This window comes from Mytilus galloprovincialis, chromosome 3 (assembly GCF_965363235.1).
Source record: "Mytilus galloprovincialis chromosome 3, xbMytGall1.hap1.1, whole genome shotgun sequence".
NCBI lineage: Eukaryota > Metazoa > Mollusca > Bivalvia > Mytilida > Mytilidae > Mytilus > Mytilus galloprovincialis.
In genome coordinates, this window is record NC_134840.1 from 35,363,925 (window position 1) to 35,382,008 (window position 18,084).

The 18,084-nt window shown below is 31.7% G+C and overlaps 3 protein-coding genes across 6 annotated transcripts in view; 2 read left to right on the forward strand and 1 right to left on the reverse strand.

The window, feature by feature from the left end:
• LOC143067798 (adipocyte plasma membrane-associated protein-like) overlaps positions 1–17,415 on the reverse strand; it is a 30,450-nt gene extending 13,035 nt beyond the window's left edge. The window contains exons 1-6 of one of the 2 annotated variants that reach the window (XM_076241338.1): positions 17,352–17,415; positions 15,578–15,670; positions 14,543–14,641; positions 12,858–12,973; positions 11,855–11,947; positions 9,290–9,406 (exon numbers count right to left, since the gene is read on the reverse strand). In XM_076241338.1, the coding sequence (XP_076097453.1) occupies positions 9,290–9,406; positions 11,855–11,947; positions 12,858–12,973; positions 14,543–14,641; positions 15,578–15,669 (517 nt within the window). In that variant the 5' untranslated portion in view covers position 15,670; positions 17,352–17,415. Of the gene's footprint in view, positions 1–9,289; positions 9,407–11,854; positions 11,948–12,857; positions 12,974–14,542; positions 14,642–15,577; positions 15,671–17,134; positions 17,233–17,351 lie in introns of those variants that run through there. The other variant, XM_076241337.1, reaches the window with a different exon arrangement.
• On the forward strand, positions 1,612–8,457 carry LOC143067799 (uncharacterized). Of its 2 annotated transcripts, XM_076241341.1 has the most exons (5): positions 1,612–1,725; positions 2,597–2,726; positions 5,393–5,488; positions 6,026–6,121; positions 6,959–8,457. In XM_076241341.1, exons 3-5 carry the CDS (start codon positions 5,402–5,404, stop codon positions 7,517–7,519), a joined length of 744 nt encoding a protein of 247 aa, XP_076097456.1. In that variant the 5' UTR covers positions 1,612–1,725; positions 2,597–2,726; positions 5,393–5,401; the 3' UTR covers positions 7,520–8,457. The 2 variants fall into 2 exon arrangements, with proteins under 2 accessions (XP_076097456.1, XP_076097455.1); XM_076241340.1 differs by lacking the exon at positions 2,597–2,726 and having other exon boundaries at positions 1,631–1,725.
• The window catches only part of LOC143067797 (lysosomal cobalamin transporter ABCD4-like), a 33,940-nt gene continuing 33,067 nt past the window's right edge, over positions 17,212–18,084 (forward strand). The window contains exon 1 of one of the 2 annotated variants that reach the window (XM_076241336.1): positions 17,212–17,330. In XM_076241336.1, the coding sequence (XP_076097451.1) occupies positions 17,287–17,330 (44 nt within the window). In that variant the 5' untranslated portion in view covers positions 17,212–17,286. The remainder of the gene's footprint in view (positions 17,331–18,084) is intronic. The other variant, XM_076241335.1, reaches the window with a different exon arrangement.

Genomic DNA, 18,084 nt, shown 5'->3' on the forward strand with positions numbered 1-18,084 from the left:
AAAATGACACAAAAAAAACAAAAACGATGACTAGGTCAATATTTTGAAGAAATAAAAAAAATACTTAATAGCCATAGGAGGTCAAATTTGTTTATCAAAGAAAAAATGAACAAGTTGTAGATAAATGAACTCGATCTTTTTGTCTGTTTATGATTATTCCATATTCTGATTACATGAATATCTTGACTGACTTGAAATTTCCCATCTGTCAGACCTGTTTTCTTTCCCTTAAGTAAAATTCCGAATATTTTAATCTGGATTTTACCAGGGCGTTTTTTTTTTATTGTATTTACTTCCGATAGAAATTTTTCCTTTGTTTATATTGGCCTTGTAAAATTTGTTTATCTTTTTTAAAAACATTTTTCAGGAATATGTAAGCCGAACTTCTCACCCTCATGTGATTTCTACAAGGAGTCAAATGTACCGGACAACTTCATGTGGGGATGATACAGAATCAATAGAACTTGCAAATTTAGGTATGATATATATAAGTTGTTGTCTACTCTATATAATTTCTGTTATCCAGTGAACATAGTGAATCTGTAAATTTATGAAAAGCTTTAAGAAAAGCTTATGGTCTACGTCATAATTTCTGTTATCCAGTGTATCTGTAAATTTATGCAATCCTACGTAAATCTTACATTCGAAATTGAAGTCAACTCGAAGTTCAAATCTAAAAGTACAAAGAGCAAAGCTGCGTTATCATCTATCTTTTCTGGTTCTTGCATCCGTCTGTCAGTTTGTCCGTCTGTACCGGATCAGTTTGAATTATTTAGTCAAGGAAGTTTATTATGAAGTAAAAGTCACACTAACTTGAAACCTAGTCATGCTAGTACACACGTCCCTATAGCATGTATAGCTAATGATAAGATTTTTATACCCCCGCTTTAAAAAAGGGGGGTATACTGTTTTACCTCTGTCTGTCCGTCCTTCCGTCAGTCCGTACCATGAAACTTTCGTCACATTTTTCTCAGGAACTACATATCCACCCTTTCTGTACTTTGGTATCAACATTTATATATGTCAGCCATACCGTGTGATGCGTTTTCAGATTCATCACTTGACAACTTCCTGTTTACCGAACACTTGTCTGATTTTACACATGATAGCCAAGTTGAAAATTTTCGTCACATTTTTCTCAGGAACTACAATACAAGGATTTCTGAAATTTGGTTTTAGGATTTATATAAGTCAGCTATACCGTGTGATGCGTTTTCAGATTCATCACTCGACAACTTCCTGTTTACCGAACACTTGCATATTTTTACACTATTAATATTATCCACTTGCGGCGGGGGTATCATCAGTGAGCAGTAGCTCGCAGTTTCACTTGTTAATCAAAATTTAAAGTTCGGACTAGAAGCTATATGTATTAACTCTACAATAAACATTTAGATTAAATTTTGGCCACGCTTTGCTAATGCAGCTTTCACTTATTTTTTTTTATTTCTGCAGCATGATACTTTTATTTTATGAATTGTTTTGGTGTTTTTTAAGAAACTTTTTTATAATTCACTTTCTTCATGAATAATTTTAATGCCAGTCTTTTTCTTGATTTTTAATTTTAAATTTAAACTAAATGTATATATTTTTTTTTAACAGATATTTATCATAAAGATGGTAAGGATGATTCATGCAATAACCATACAAGTACTAAAGATTATGAATATGCCGCAGAAAAAGAGGAAAATTTCACAAGTGCCAGTCAGACTTCTGATTGTGCATGTAAGTAAATTAAGTAATACAGAAAACCAAAAAGTTTGTTTATGAGAAAGTTTGGGGACACTATGAATAAATGATTATGGTCCAAATAGCACAGTATGATACATTTACCGGAGATGAAAATTCCAAGAGACCAAACAGTCCTTTCAAGGGCTACCAAATTGTTTAAAAAAAAAAAGACTGATATTGTTATTTTGAGTCGGCATTTTTTTTTTTAAATATCTCTCTGATTTTAAATTGTTACCTCTCTTCACTGAATTACTAACAAAAGCACTATTGAAACAATTTGTCGGAAGTATATGATAAAGAGATTAATACATGACCTTTTCCATATCAGCCTGGGTATCATCCCTTGACCCATATTGGCACTCAACTAAAGTCTCAGGGTGATATGGGGGTCACTGGATGATACCATGGCCGATATAGAAAAGACCATGTATTAATCTATATATAAGAGCTACATGTATTGTCCTTAAAAAAGTAAAAAATGACATTTTCTCTAGATGTTTAGCTAATTATATAATTTGCAGTGTAAATCATAATAGATAATTAAAAACTTTTTGTTTCACTCTTGGGTAAAAAAATGTTAATGAGATTTCTAATTTTTCCAGGTACGCAATTCAGGCATTATAGAGCCTCTATTAATATTGGTGGATCCAGGGGGAGGGTTCTGGGGGTTGGAACCCCCCCCTTATTTGGGGGCGATCAATGCATTTAAATGGGGACATATAGTTGCCCCCCCCCCCTTTGTCCTTGGTTGGGAACCCCCCTTTTTAAAATGACTGGATCCGCCCCTGATTAATATTTATTGCAGAAATAACTGGTAAAATACCCAACAAAATAAAATATTCATATACATGTATTTATTTTTCAGCTTATTTTTTTCCAACTCAAAGTACTGCCACGTTGAGCAGCCATGAAGAATGGGAACCTGAAATGTCTTGCTTAGAGAAAGTCAATGCTGTCATCAAACTTGTTTCTGATGGCTCTTTTCCACTATTGAGGTAATGTTATTTTTTGAAAATTTTTTGGTCGTACATTGGTATCACGTCGTCATAGTCGTTGTCTTCTGAAGACATTTGGTTTTCGCATTCTAACTTTAGTAAAAGAAAATAAAAATCTATGAAAAGAAAGGTTGGGATTGATTTTGGGTGTTTTGGTCCCAACAGTTTAGAAATTAGGGGCCAAAAAGGGCCCAAATAAGCAGTTTTCTTTGTTTTCGCACAATAACTTTAGTATAAGTAAACAGAAATCTATAGAATTTTAATACAAGGTCTATGACTACAAAAGGAAGGTTGGGATTGATTTTGGGAGTTTTAGTCCCAACAGTTTAGGAATTAGGGGCCAAAAACATTTCCCAAAGAAGCATTTTTCTTGTTTTTTGCACAATAAATTTAGTGTAAGTATATAGAAATCTATGAAATTTTAACACAAGGTTTATGACCACAAAAGGAAGGTTTGGATTGATTTTGGGAGTTTTGGTCCCAATGAATTAGGAGTCAAAAGGGTCAACTATTTAATCGCAATCCAAATTCAGAGCTGTATCAAGCTTAAATGTTGTGTCCATACTTGCCCCAACTGTTCAGGGTTCTCCCTCTGCAGTCGTATAAAGCTGCGCCCTGCGGAGCATCTGGTTTTACATGACTGCACAAAAATGTATTTGTAATTTTATATTGCTATCAGTCTATCATGTTAGTGTCATTGTCAGTAGACATTTGGTTTCTAGACAATAACTTTAGTATTTATAAATGAATCTCTATGAAATTTTACCAAGAGGTTCAGTACCACAAAATTAGGCTTGAGATTGATTTTGTGGGTTATTGTCCCAACTGTGTATAAATAAGGTGTCAAAAATTGTCTGAAAACAAAACTCAGTATTCGCATCAGCACAGTATTGCACAACAGCAAGAAATCTTCAATTGAAAATAAAACGGTACAAATCTTTTTACCAATTTCAATGGGCATTAATTAATTTAAAATGCAAAAGATTAATATAGCAACCCTATTTAGATTTATGGCCCCTGACCTGACAATGTTAACTGTTCCTGCAGTTTTTGTCAATATTATACATGTATGCTTGAAAATAACAGAAGAATGATGTTTAAAAACAAATTTTTAAACTTTGTAGCTTAGTTCATCATCCAAGATGGCTGCTTATTTTAACTTAGGACCCTATAGGAATTACATACAAATGTCTCCTTTTAGAGAACCACTGAATGGATTGAAACAAAACATGGCATGAATGTTCCTTATGGGGTGCTGACTAAGTATTGTTTATTTTTATCCGATCCATCATCCAATATGGCTTCCAGCAGGGGACTTAGTTTAACATATAGGACCCTAAAGGAAATACATGCAAATTTCTTCTTTTAGAAAACCACTAAATGGAATGAAACCAAACATGGTATGATTGATCCTTATGAGATGATGACCAAGTGTTGTTACTTTGTAACTTGATTCATCATCCAAGATGGCTGCCAGCAGGGGACTAATTTAACTTAGGACCCTATAGGAAATACATACAAATGTCTTCTTTTAGAAAACCACTTTATCGATTGAAACAAAACATGACATGAGTGAATTTGAAAATGGGACCAAAACTTAAGAATCTACATACACAGTTAGATTCGGCATATCAAAGAACCCCAATTATTCAATTTTTTATGAAATCAAACAAAGTTCAATTTTGGACCCTTTGAGCCCCTTATTCCTAAACTGTTGGGACCAAAACTCCCAAAATCAAACCCAACCTTCCTTTTATGGTCATAAACCTTGTGTTTAAATTTCATAGATTTCTATTTACTTATACTAAAGTTATGGTGCAAAAACCAAGAATAATGCTTATTTGGGCCCCTTTTTGGCCCCTAATTCCTAAACTGTTGGGACCTCAGCTCCAAAAAAAAAAATCCCAATCTTCCTTTTGTGGTCATAAACCTTGTGTTTAGATTTCATTGATTTCTATTTACTTATACTAAAGTTATTGTGCGAAAACCAAGAATAATGCTTATTTGGGCCCTTTTTTGGCCCCTAATTCCTAAAATATTGGGACCAAAACTCCCAAAATCAATCCCAACCTTCCTTTTGTAGTCATAAACCTTGTGTTTTCTATTCACTTTTACCAAAGTTAGAGTGCGAAAACTAAAAGTATTCGGACGACGACGCAGACGACGACACCAACGTGATACCAATATACCACCAAAAAATTTTTAATTTTTGCGGTCGTATAAAAACCAAGTACAAATGTAAATAACTGTTTTTTTTTAAAATATCAAATATACAATTGGCAAGGCTGATGGTAAATTGAAAGGCCCAAGTAAAAAATTGTATAAAAACAAAATATAGTTATGACAACTTTGAGGCAAATTTTTTGCCCTAGGTGCACTGTCTTCTCCTTTTCTAGAAACATTCTCAAGTTTAACATGGTATTACACTGTCATGCCTGTTATTTTTTACCCTTGAAATAAATTCACAAAAAAAAAAAATTTTAAAGAAAAAAAAACCTGACCCTAATTTTTGAATGGATGTAAAAGGAAGCACAGAAACTTTTTCTTTTTGTCGAAGAACACACTAATGAATTCATATTGGATAAGAAGTGTACAATGTTATAACTTTAAAATTACTACAACTTAAGTTTGTATTATTAATATTTTTTTACTTGACTATATTGTAGATACTGGAAATGCCAAAAGTTACTAGAAAAGGAAAGAGTAAAATAAGACCAAGAAAGAGCCTTAAGAGGAAGCACAGTGAAACGAATAATGAAAAGGTTTTCATTTTTTTTCTTAATTTTATGATGTACAATATGAATAAATGAATAAGAAGATGTGGTATGAATGCCAATGAGACAACTCTCCATTTAATACACAATGTAGGTGAAGTAAGCTAGGAGTTTTACCAAATCAGCTGTAAAGGGCCCCAAAATGGCCAGTAAAAAACTTTTCAAGCCAGAAAAACAACAACCTTATTATAACGTATACAAAATATAAATGAAAACTACACCAACACACGAAAACAACAGACTGAATTAGAAAAGGTTTATATAAAATGCAGCAAATTTGTATGTTTTAAGTTCATCTCCCTTTTGGACTCCTCAAATGTACATTTTACATGAATGTTGAACTAAGTAATAATATATAAGCTTTAAAAGTCCAAAGCTTGCTCAAAGATCCTTAAACTTACTAAGTTAAATTTTACATGTTTAAAACTGAGTTATGTAAAATTGACTTTCTTATCTGTTATCACCTATATTAATTTTAGATAACAACATTGGAAATATGTGTTTATGATTAGTATATTTTTACAGGAAAGAAATGAAACAGAAGATGCTGAAGACAATATAGAGGAAATAAATGAGCAGAACACAGAGGAAAATGCTGCTAGTCATGACCAGATGAATGAGGTAACAGATACATACAATGTATATTCTTTTATTGTTAAAATCACTATCCTTTCATCTTGCAAAAGAAATTAAGGATGGACCAATCTTTCTAGACTTTGACAATATTGTTCATAGATATAAGAAGATGTGATGTGAGTGCCAATAAGACAACTCTCCATCCAAATAACAATTTAAAAAGTAAACCATTATAGGTCAATGTACGGCCTTCAACATGAAGCCTTGGCTCACATCGAACAACAAGTTATAAAGGGCCCCAAAATTACTAGTGTAAAACCATTCAAACGGGAAAACCAAAGGTCTAATGTTTGTTTAGGTTTTGTTAATGTCCTGTGTTGTTAGTGTCTTTATACCCCAAAAAAACCAAGTTTTTAGGGATATATATAGGAATCACCCTGTCGTCCCTCCATCCGTCTGTCCATCATGTCTCATAAGTGCAACTCTTCCTTAATATTGATGAAACTTCAAACAGTTGTAGTACACAACCAAAGGATGTGGAAAAAGGAAAATATTTCTGGATGGAACTATTTCAAGGGAGATAATTGAATTTACATGTACTTAGTTAAATATACATCTAGCAATAAATGGCAACAAGTCTTGTTAGCGCAACTACTCCTAAAAAGGTTAATACTGATGAAACTTTACCCAGTTGTTGTACACAACCTGTAGATATGCACGAAGGAGGATATTTCTGGTCTGATTTTTTTCAAGGGAGATGATTGAAATTACTTAAGTTTTAATACCCACAAATTCGTTCACAGTATACATGTATGCATGATATAGTGATTCAATTCTGCTGTTTTTCACTTCTTTTATATAACTGTAATTTTTCTTTTGCAGACTGATGACTATACTTGTGGTGAATGTGGTCTAACATTTGTTAGTCTACATGAATATAACATTCACCAGGACATTGGAAATCATAATATCAGGCACGCTGATCGAGTAAAAACTTTTTGGAGTAGTAAATGCACTAATATAAAAGAGTCAATGACAAGTGTTTTTTCAAAAGCAACTGATGATCAGACACCACAGACTAAAACACAATGTTCACTACATTCAGGATGGTCATTGAAAGGAAGAAGAATGAATAAGAGATTTAGCATAGCTGTAAAAGACTATTTACTTAATTTATTTATGGAAGGTGAACAAACTGGCCGAAAATATACTCCAACAGAGGCTTCCAAAAAAATAAGAGCAGTCAGGGATGAAAATGGGAATAGGCTTTTTTCACCAGAAGAATGGCTGAGCTCACAACAAGTACAGGGTTTATTTTCCAGATTTGTCAATCAATCTGGAAAAATTCCTAAAGAGGAATCTGATGATGAATTAAATGATGCTATTATAGAAATTACTCGTCAGGAAAATGAACTTGAACTAATTCATTCCATTTGTCAATGATTTTTCTTTTATGCTGGAACTAAAATATGTATTGCAATGTTTTGACCAACCTATTGTGATATTCCTTTAGATTTATATTTTGTATCTGCTTCATAATTTTTATCTAGCCATCATAGTACAAGATTAAAAAGTAGGGATGAAGTGTAAATATTCATGACACAAAATTCTAATATATATATATTTATGTATTTGCATGAATCATAGCAATGCATCAGGGTTTTAGCTGAGGTGCTACCAGACTATTGGGGATGGCGGATAGGGTTAAAGGTGTTAAAAATTGTTTTCAAGAAAATAACTCAAAAAGTTTATATCCCTGTCAAACCCTAAGAAATTCTGTTTCTTATGAAGTAAGCAAGCAATGCTAGTTAGGGTAAATTTCGTCAAAAGGTCACAGGCACAAAAAATGAAATTACACGTGGGTTTCAGACTATAAATCTCAAAAACTTTACATTTTATCAAAAGAAACTTGATGATATGGTTAAAATGTCTAGTATGTAAGAATTGTTATAATTTACACTTACTTTGCTTGTTAAAGGTCAAGGTTTCAATTACTAAACATGATAAAAATATTTCAGAAATTAGTTTTTGAATGGAAGTTTGCTTGTGCACTATGGTACCATTTAGACTTTTATTGCTGTAAATTGAGAGACAAGAAACATGGAATAAATACTTGCACCTGACTGCAAGTTTAAGGAGGTCATTGTTAAATTCTTAGTTTATAGATTTGTAGTGCATGTACATACAATAATCATTGCTAAAGAAAATAGAATTTGTTGCGATTGGTCTTAGAAATGGGTATGCATGTGAAGTTCACCGATACTTTCCTTGCCTATTTTATTCTGTAATTTTTGCAATATTGTGTTTTTTTCAACTTATCTTGAACCTTGTTTAAATATAAGATTGATCTATGGAATAAAAATAAATCTTTGCCATCACTATTTGCTTATTTGTGAGTTTGTGTGTAATTTAAATACATGATCATCTTGTATCGTGATCTTATCCATGTAGAAATTGAGGCTGCACCCATGTTAAAATATATTAAACATGAAAAGCAGTTATTAATTTTTAAGTTACTGATACCCCTTTCATTAAGAATAATGAGATTTGACTTTATTAAAAGAAAAATATGCATGCATGTGTAAAAGTTTGATCTGGCAATAATACAGTTTGAAGCTGTTTTTTTAAGTTGAGAGGCGTATGCTGTTCCGGTTTTTTTTAGCCTTACAGGAATGTGATCCCACCAAATTTTTTGTTCTTTTTATTAAAGAATATGATAATCTGTTAGCTCTATATGGTACATTTCCAATATTTACCATGGATGGAATTCCAGAAGACTTCAAAAATGGCTGATTTTGGCAAAATGAACAATTGGCGTTTTGGATGTCCTTATTAGGTGTTTTTTTTTCCTTTGTCAATATATTGATTATAACAAGTAATTTATGGAATAAAGACACTAAGGTGGATATTATCTTGTATCAATATAGTTAAGCTCTTCAAATTGTGATTAAGAAGAAATGTTGAATTGAAAATGTAGTAAAAATCAGTTTTTCTTGGCTGTTTCAAAGGCCAAAATGATGATGCTCGTGTTGCCATGGCAACCGTGCACAATTTTTTCCCCCGACATTTTTTTTTTTCATTTCATGTCTTTAATAGACTTCATGTAAAGTTTCATTGAAATCTGAGTCCCATGATGTGCCAACCATTGCCTGAGTTTTCCTTGGACAGCCTCTTAATCACAGCTGACAATTTTCTACGTAATAAGATACAAACCAGTAGCAACATTGACCTGATACAATCCCAGATATGTGTCTATAACATAGAGGTAGCCATTCTTATCTAATCTCATTCCTAGTGGTCTACCACAAGTTGGCTCATTATCAAAACCTCCTGAAAAAAAATATAAAGATGCAGAGAAATATTCTCCATAAATCTTTCATAATATGACATGTGTTCCCAAATGTACATACTTTCTTCCTTCTTATAATGTTTACTAAGCTTGATCAAGAGTGACTAAGGTATTTAGTCTGTGTATTGTTGACAAGATTGTGGTTAGTAAAAGCACCAAGCATAAACAGACTGACTTGCTATATATGTTACAGTAAATAGGTGAAATTAGGAATTACACGTAATTACTAAACACTTCAGTAAATACCTGTAATTACTAGCCAATTTAGTTATTACATGTATTTACTAGTTGTTTTTTTTTTGTCATTTTTACAGCTATTTACTAACTTGATGTTTTTGTTTTAAAATTAAAATTTAAACATAATTCAAGATACCAAATAAGAAAGTAAAGTGGTATTGCTTTTAAGGGCGCTAACTTATTGATGTAGGAATATAATGCACATCAAAAGTGCATACTCTTTAGTGTTTGTGAATTGAAACTGGAAAATGGTTGTTTTATAGGTTTTGAAACTCCGTAAATATATGTATGCAAGACAATGATATCTATACAAAATCAAACTAAAATCTCCATCTGTGGTTCAAAACTTAAAAAAAACTTTCTCCAAATATCCTAGATTTCTACCAAACTTGGACAGAAGCTAAATGTTTATGATCATAAAATAATATCCAAAAGTAAAGTTTGAAAAAAAAATCCTTTTTTCGTATAGACATGTATTGTCGAAATGCGCATCTGGTGCAAGAAAATTGGTACCGTTAATTGTATTACTGATAAATGGACTAGTTTTTTCCCAGTTAACATTACATACACTCTGTAGTTAAAGTTTTTAAAACATTAGATTTTATAAACCATCCTGGATTTTTACCCAATTTTGACTGAAGCTTCTTACAGTACTAGTCAAAAGATAGTATCTAGAGGAAAATTTTATTTTATTTTTTCCTCATTTTTGTTGAGCCTGCGATTAACAGCAAAAGTAGCCGAGACTATTTGTTCTACAAAAACCCTTACAATTTTAATAGCTTAATACATCGATAACCCATCTTCAGCTAGGGGTTGATTTGAAGGTCACATGGATACGTATTCAATGAGGTCCAAATATGCACTTGCAAGTGCCCAACTCATCAACCTTGTTTCTCAGCTAATTTAACAAAATAAAACCAGAATGGCTGCTAACAGTGAATTATAATTTTACTATATCATTTTTATAAATGATTTAACAACAAAAAAAAAGATATTTTTTTTATATGTCTCGAAGCTAATGCACATAACAGTTCATTCCAGTTCTTAACCTACATAACGTTATCTTATCTTTATAAGGTAATAAGTCTAAATATTCTTCAAATTCAAAGAGTTCTTTAAAAAGTTCAGACATAATGTTTTGGGAGAATTTTCCATTTCTGATTTCCATGTCTGCTGAAGTTGGTCAAAAATTATCTGTATAATGCTCAACTTAAACCATTTTGGATTAAAACTAAAGTTACTCTGATTTAACCAAATATTTGAAAGTCCATATTTATTCAAGATATTTTTTATACATATCAACCATTCAAAATTTTAAGAGTACTAACTGACCTTCTAGTTAGTATTACACAGCTAAAACAATGTTGTATTATGGTCAGGTGATCAAAAGTTATGGTTGTTTTAGCAGTCAGTAAATAGGTGTAAAAATTCATTTTAAATTTAGTAATTACTGGTAATAACTGGGCCGTTTAAGGAATTACTTGTATTAACTAAGTGCATCGGGAATTACCTGTAATTCCTAAATTTTAGTAATTACATGTAATTCCTAATTTCACCTATTTACTGTAACATATACATAGCATCATGCAGCACTTATTTTCTCTTGACAGCACAACATTATAAATTGATGTTATAATGCCCTTATAATGATCAAGTATACCAAGATGACCAATCGTCTAGAACATTGATGACAAAGTTTTCAAATAAAGTGTGACATCTGTTTGGCATTTGATTTATTGGTTATTGATTGCTCATTGTCCAGTGGCAAATAGTTCATGCATGTTCAGGATGAGAACAAATTTACAATAAATTTTGGCATTTGAAATATCAACTTTTGCATCAAACGTTTACCGGTAATCATCTTTTCCAAATTAACTATGCTGTTTGGCCTGCATTTCAAAGAAAGCATTTGATCTAGACACTTTTAGAGATACATTTGACACTTGAGTGACTTGACTGTAAAACTAAATTGTGGTTTCACTTTAGTGACTTTTGTAATAATTTTGATGAAAGCAGACAAAACTTTTTCTTAATATTTACAAACTTGTGTTACTGAAATCTACTTCCATTCATGCCTGCACATAAAAACATCATATATCTTACATATATTCCCTTCCATAATTTTTTTTTCAGTTGATATTCTTAAATAAAAATGTTATAGGCTTCAATAACATAGCAAGAAGTCTATTTACCACATGGTTCTTTTCCAAAATTTGCTAGAACCTGAACTTGTCCTTTGTAGATATGAAGAATTTTACCATCCATAGTGCCAGTATAAATATGCTCTGGAAAATAGAATACAATGATGTCACACTGCTATTACAGGCTTAGTTGTGTCTAGTTTTATTATTACATTATGGTACTTAGTGACTTTGGTGTTATAACAGACCAGTAGATAAATAGTTCCTGGTAAATCTGTTCACTACTCAATTGTCTCATAATTATTGTAATTTAAAAGTGCTTAGCATATTGTATAAACTGTGGCCTATTATTGAACATTTTTTGTGTTTGTTTCATTTAGTCGTTTACACCACATGTTCTTTCATTCATGTTCATAGTGGTTATATTAACTGTAACAACTTCAAAATCTTAAATTAGATTTATTCTAACTCTTCTTCACAACAAAATGGACAACAGTAACTTTGCTTAAATGCAATATTAATGTAATAACTGTGAATTCATTTATTTTCGTGGGTACCAATTTTTGTGGATTGAGAAAGATATTTAAATTTTCATTGTTATGGCAAAGTCTGCATCTATTCCTTTAGAAAATCTGTAATTCGTTGAACCATTAAATTTGTGGTTCCCCTGTACCCACTAAATCCATGAAAATTGGTATCCAAGGAATATAAAAGAATTCACAGTATATAACACCAAATTCACCAATAAAAATACCTTTTCTTTGCTTTTGTTCTAAAATTTATGTTTTATTGATTATTCCACCATATCATTTTCTTGTATTACTATGATTACATGACCTACATCTAAAACTAACCAGATCAACAAAGTAATTATTTCAAGTGTTGGAAACTTGGCCCCACATTATCCTTGCATATGACAGAAATATATATAGATGTAAAATTATCATGTTATAATTATACTAGCTGATAGAAAATATATGTGAAAACAAGCATGTTCACCGCATTAATCAGTTGACATAAACATTTGATATGCATGAAATGAATCTAGAATTACCTCCTTCAACAACTATGGATTCTGGTCCTAATACTTGACCATCATAGATTTGTTCTGCTTTCTGTAAGTGGTTGTTAGGTTCAAGTGGCCCTACTAGTTCTGGTCTTGGCTTAAAACTAGGCAAACAATATTTAAAAACAATAAATATGAGTCAAAAACTGGTCTGTGTATTATAAATATATAAAACTAGTTACATAGTGACAGAACATCATAATACAGAGTTATCTTTCCTAAAGTAGCCCTTGTGTGATATGTAAACAGTGTTTTCCCCAGGATTTTTGGATAGCACCAGGTTTCAAGTGTCGAAATGAATTGTACAATATGTTGTGTCGCGTAGCAATGCTTTTTTTTTTTTCTTGTTAGTTTTTGTGTCATTACCTTTTTGTCCTTTGTTTTGATTGCTGTGGTACTGTGTTATAGTGAAAAAATATTGGTGAAAAATGAAGTAAAACAATAAACAGTTTGTATACTTTAATATCTTTTCAGAATAAATAAAACATGACTATGCACAAGATATAATATTATAGAAACCAGCACTGAACAAAGCTACTATATCATTCACATTTACTATCATTTAAAAGAAAGCACTATTAGTCTTTAAACACAGTCACTTGTCTCAGAATCAACCTATTATTAGAATATTACAATCCACTTCTTTACATGCATGAGGTTCTAGATTGGGCTATTGTAAAGAAGTATTAGGTTCTTAAAAATAATGAATTGACAACAATTGCCTAGAAATGGAGAAATGATTCCTTTTCCGCCAGACACTAATAAACTGCGCCATGAGCGCATGATCCGCCCGACGTCCTCTGTGGAAGTTTTATGCAATAATCATAAATAGTTTCTGAGAAAGTTTTAAGCAATAACCATATATTGTTTTTGAGATATGGTGGGACATGTGATCCCCTCCCCCCACCCCCTTTTTTATTTTACAAAAAAATAAATTTTGAATCAAAACTGAAAAGTATACAGATCTTTAGATTAATATAACAAAGAAGTGTGTAAAGTTTAAAGCAATAATTATAAATCGTTTTTGAGATACAGCGCAACATGAAAAAAAACCTCCTCCTTTTTAACAAAATACTCAATAACTTAAAAATGAAATTTTGAATCATCACCAAAAAGTAAACAGATATTAAGATTAATATAACTAAGAAGTGTGTAAAGTTTGAAGCAATAATCAAGAATCGTTTTTGAGATACGGTGCGACATGTGAAAAAAAACACACCTCTGTTTTAGTTACAATAGGGCCTTAACTCAAAAACTTTTAATCTTATTTTCACCAAAATGTATACAGATCATTTGACCATCATAAGAAACAACTATATTAAGTTTCATGAAATTTGGATGAGTCGTTCTCAAGTTACGGTGCGACATGTTTACGCCGGACAGAGACGGACGGACAGATGGACGGACACTGGGCATTTGTATACCATAATACGTCCCGTCTTAATTTTGAAGGGGGTATAAAAATTACATAATCTATCAATTCTCAATTCCAGTGAAGATGATGAAAAGTTTTCTAAGATGAATCTATTAGGTTAAAACTGAATAATTTTACCAAATGTAACAATAGATACATAGATTTATTCTCTTCTTAAAGAAATAAAGCCATTATGTCAGAATAATACAACATAGTTTAGGAAATAAAACTAGTATGCAGATAACTACATGTGACGTACCTGTAACCCACAGGGTCAATTGGTGATGGTATGATAATCAATATTAATGGAGTGAGAATCAGGGCTGTTAACAATCCAACAAAGGCTGCATGTGTCCAGCTATAAGCAAAACGTAAAGCATAAGTTACATACACTTTACTATAGTTACACAATGCTTGGTGGTATATGTATAGACAAGATCTTTATTTGACAATATCATTTCTGCTTAAAAAGTTCACCATGCAGTATTGAGTCAATAACAAATTAGAATTTGAAGTTTTTTTAGCACTTATATCAATTGTCCAAACTAACAATAGCCATTAATATATAATAATTGAATAATAAGAAATTCAGGGGGAAAAGATATTGATACAGGCTTGCTCATAATATTTATTTGTATTTGTAATTTAAACCTTTTATAAGTAATAAAGATCATTATATTAAAACATGATGATGATCCAACTAGAAAAAGATTTATCCTCCAGATACTGTGGTGTAAACAGACATACAATGACAAATAACAGCTTCACATCAGTTTGATTACAGTTTTAGAAAGATCTAATCAATTTCAGAAGCATTTCAAACTGACAATTCCGGTAAAACTGTTGTAAACAAACTTATTTTACTTGTTTCTGTATTTAACCATTATAAGCTAAATTCCTGACCATTTCTTTAGAAGATTGTTTTCCTTTGATGAAGGGGGGTTGGAGGGGTCCTGATCCCAAAATCCTGGGCTTAAAAACATGAAATCCAGAGGATCCTGAATTTAAAAAAAATTCAATCCTGACATCCTGAAACTCAAGAAAAGAAATCCCAGATCCGGAAAAGATCAATCCCAAAATCCTGACCTTAAAAATAAACGATCCCCACGTCCCGAACAAAGGTCCTGCCCCATCTTTGTTGATGTATTCATATCAAAGAAGACTGAAGTAAGACCTATTTATTTTATAATGAACATTCATGAATTTTTCTCCCTTCTATAAAAGAAGCATAAATAAATCTCTCACAAAAATTCACTTAGTAGTGGAGCATACAAAATTAATATGAGTGACATACAATCCAGAGTCACGGCTCCTCCTTTCGTCCTCATCTTCCACTTGATCATCTTGAGGGGTATGTATAGGTCTTCTTTGTCTTACATTGCTCATTCTGCCAAAAAAAAAACACAATTAAAATATGTTTTATAACACTAAATCCTAAAATTATTTTGAATAAACTTGTAAATCAAGAAAAGGAAAATATTTGAAGTACATACATATAGAACATATGAAATTTTATCACAAATTGTTTTTGCAAATTAACAAAACATAACAATTCTGCATTAACACTTTCCTTACTGATTTCTTTTTTTACGCGATGTTTTGTGACCTGATCAAATTTCCACGCGCAGTTTGCCTGGCCTGAATTAATTTGACGTGTGAATGAAAAACAAGTGTATCTTTGTTGTTTCTCATCAAATTGGGTTCAGACTCGATATTATTACAATCAAGTATGAAAAGATCGTTGCAATACAAATATCTTTACATGACAATACCTACTTTTGGTATATTTTACCCTTTTGTGGGAGGAAAATGACATCTGATTTGAGAGATCATTTTTTTATGTGACTGGTTTATATTTTTACCTTCCATCTTCTAAATAAACACTACAAACAGTAATTAGCAATTTCGAGTGTTCCTTTATCAAAGTTTTAATCAAAGAAAAATCAACAACTTAGAAACAGACACAAACATATGAAAAAACACTATAAACAGACATTGGGCTCCATTAGAGTACCCCCATAGGTCACAATTTATCACATTAAGAAATAACCTCAGGTCACCTTAAAGCAAATTTGAAAGCACTTGCAATACCCAATGCAAATTGAAATCATTTTTAAAGGTTTCTTTTGCTTTTTCAGAAGTTGTCAGGTCACCATGGTCACTAGGCTCCTGTACATAATTCGATGTCTGCAAATCACATGGAAACCAGGCAAAGAATTCATATGTTATTAACCTGGAGTTATATGTCATGTTAAGGGAATGTCTATAATTATCTAAACATCACACAGGCATTATTAGTTGTAATAATTAAACCTGTATGCCTGGTTAACAGAAAAACTATGGGTATTTTGCAAACAAGTATGACTGGTCAACAGAAATAGGCGAACCTAAAATTTCATAAAATGTGGTCAGTTTGTTATTGTAGTATATTATCAGCCATAGTTCCTTTGTGATACTTCGTTATAAATTGTTTTGATTTTGCTAGCTAGTAGTTGGATGTCTTTTTCGTGTTTTGTGTGTTTGCCCAGTTTAATACCGAGTTTAGCTTTTTTTATATGTTATTTTTTTTTATTCATTTCAACATATAAATATACATGATACACAGTGTCATAATTGGCGACACCTTTAATTTTTTATGTGTGCTGAATTTTTTAATATAAATTATCTAATATTTTTCACCTCTTGTTGGATGTCTATACTATTTGACTACATAGTCATATACTGCAGTAGTATTATAATTTTTGAATATCATTGTATATCAAACTCAAAATAAGGATTTGGTGTTGCATATTATCTAGATGTTTAAATTAAGGAAGTACGTCTCTTAATCTTATTTGTGGAAGATATTCACTTGTAATTAGTAGTTCAGGAAACTATCTATGTGGAAACAAAGCCGATTACTTTTTATCCAAGGGGAGATAATTCTCATTTATTTATCCTTTTCCGGTGTTGCAGGACAAACGGGCATGATCTTGTGAAAGAGTCAAACATTTGTTATAAGACATGTCACAAGAAAGGAGTGCATTTAGACATAAGAACAAAACAAAGTAAAAGCTTCGAAAACTTACATTCATTCGTACAGTCTTCTGATCAATACAAAAAGTGTTTATTTTTATCCGGTGTTTGTGATATATCTATTTACCAACATTCTATATTCACATGTAAATTGACGAGAACGAACGCTAAAACTAAACTGTTGCTTCGAAAAATGTGTACTTAATGAATTAAATTAGAGCTTAAACTAACCTCAAATAGTGCAAGCTATAATTTCTTAAACTCTATGTCAGCCCAAGCATAGATAAGTTTGATCCAACTTTCTACACCCCCCTTTTTTATTATCTAAGTTTAAAGTAAGAGATGTAGAGTCTAGCTGACAAATGATAATATTAATAATCTTTTCTAAGGAATACCATACTAGAAGTTGTCAGACCCCAGTGCTAATGGACTCCCTTGGTGGTCTTGTGGAAGCCTCGGCTCACCTCTATTATGAGGGTAGGAATGCCTATTTGTCGATTGTTTTATCTTCTGAAATTAATACCATAGGAAATACAAAGTATATGGAAAATCATTACTATAAGCCCGTCCCTAACTAGTGTACACGCTCAAGGCACCTAGGAATAAACATACAACTTTATGGTTACATTGTTTAATATAAATTAACTAGAATCAACAGCAATACACACAATTTTATAACATTAATAGCATTGAAGATCTTTTAGTAGAAATACAGATTGTGAGAATCTTAGATAAAGTCATATTTCATGTTACTGCATCCAATGATGCATACAGTTTTTAGTACAT

Bases quoted from the DNA above. Each gene is read 5' to 3' on its own strand.
- LOC143067799 (XM_076241340.1), top strand. From the start codon at position 1,663: ATGAATATGCCGCAGAAAAAGAGGAAAATTTCACAAGTGCCAGTCAGA. The intron at 5,489-6,025 runs GTTTTCATTTTT...ATATTTTTACAG, and splicing joins GTGAAACGAATAATGAAAAG to GAAAGAAATGAAACAGAAGA. The intron at 6,122-6,958 runs GTAACAGATACA...TTTCTTTTGCAG, and splicing joins GTCATGACCAGATGAATGAG to ACTGATGACTATACTTGTGG.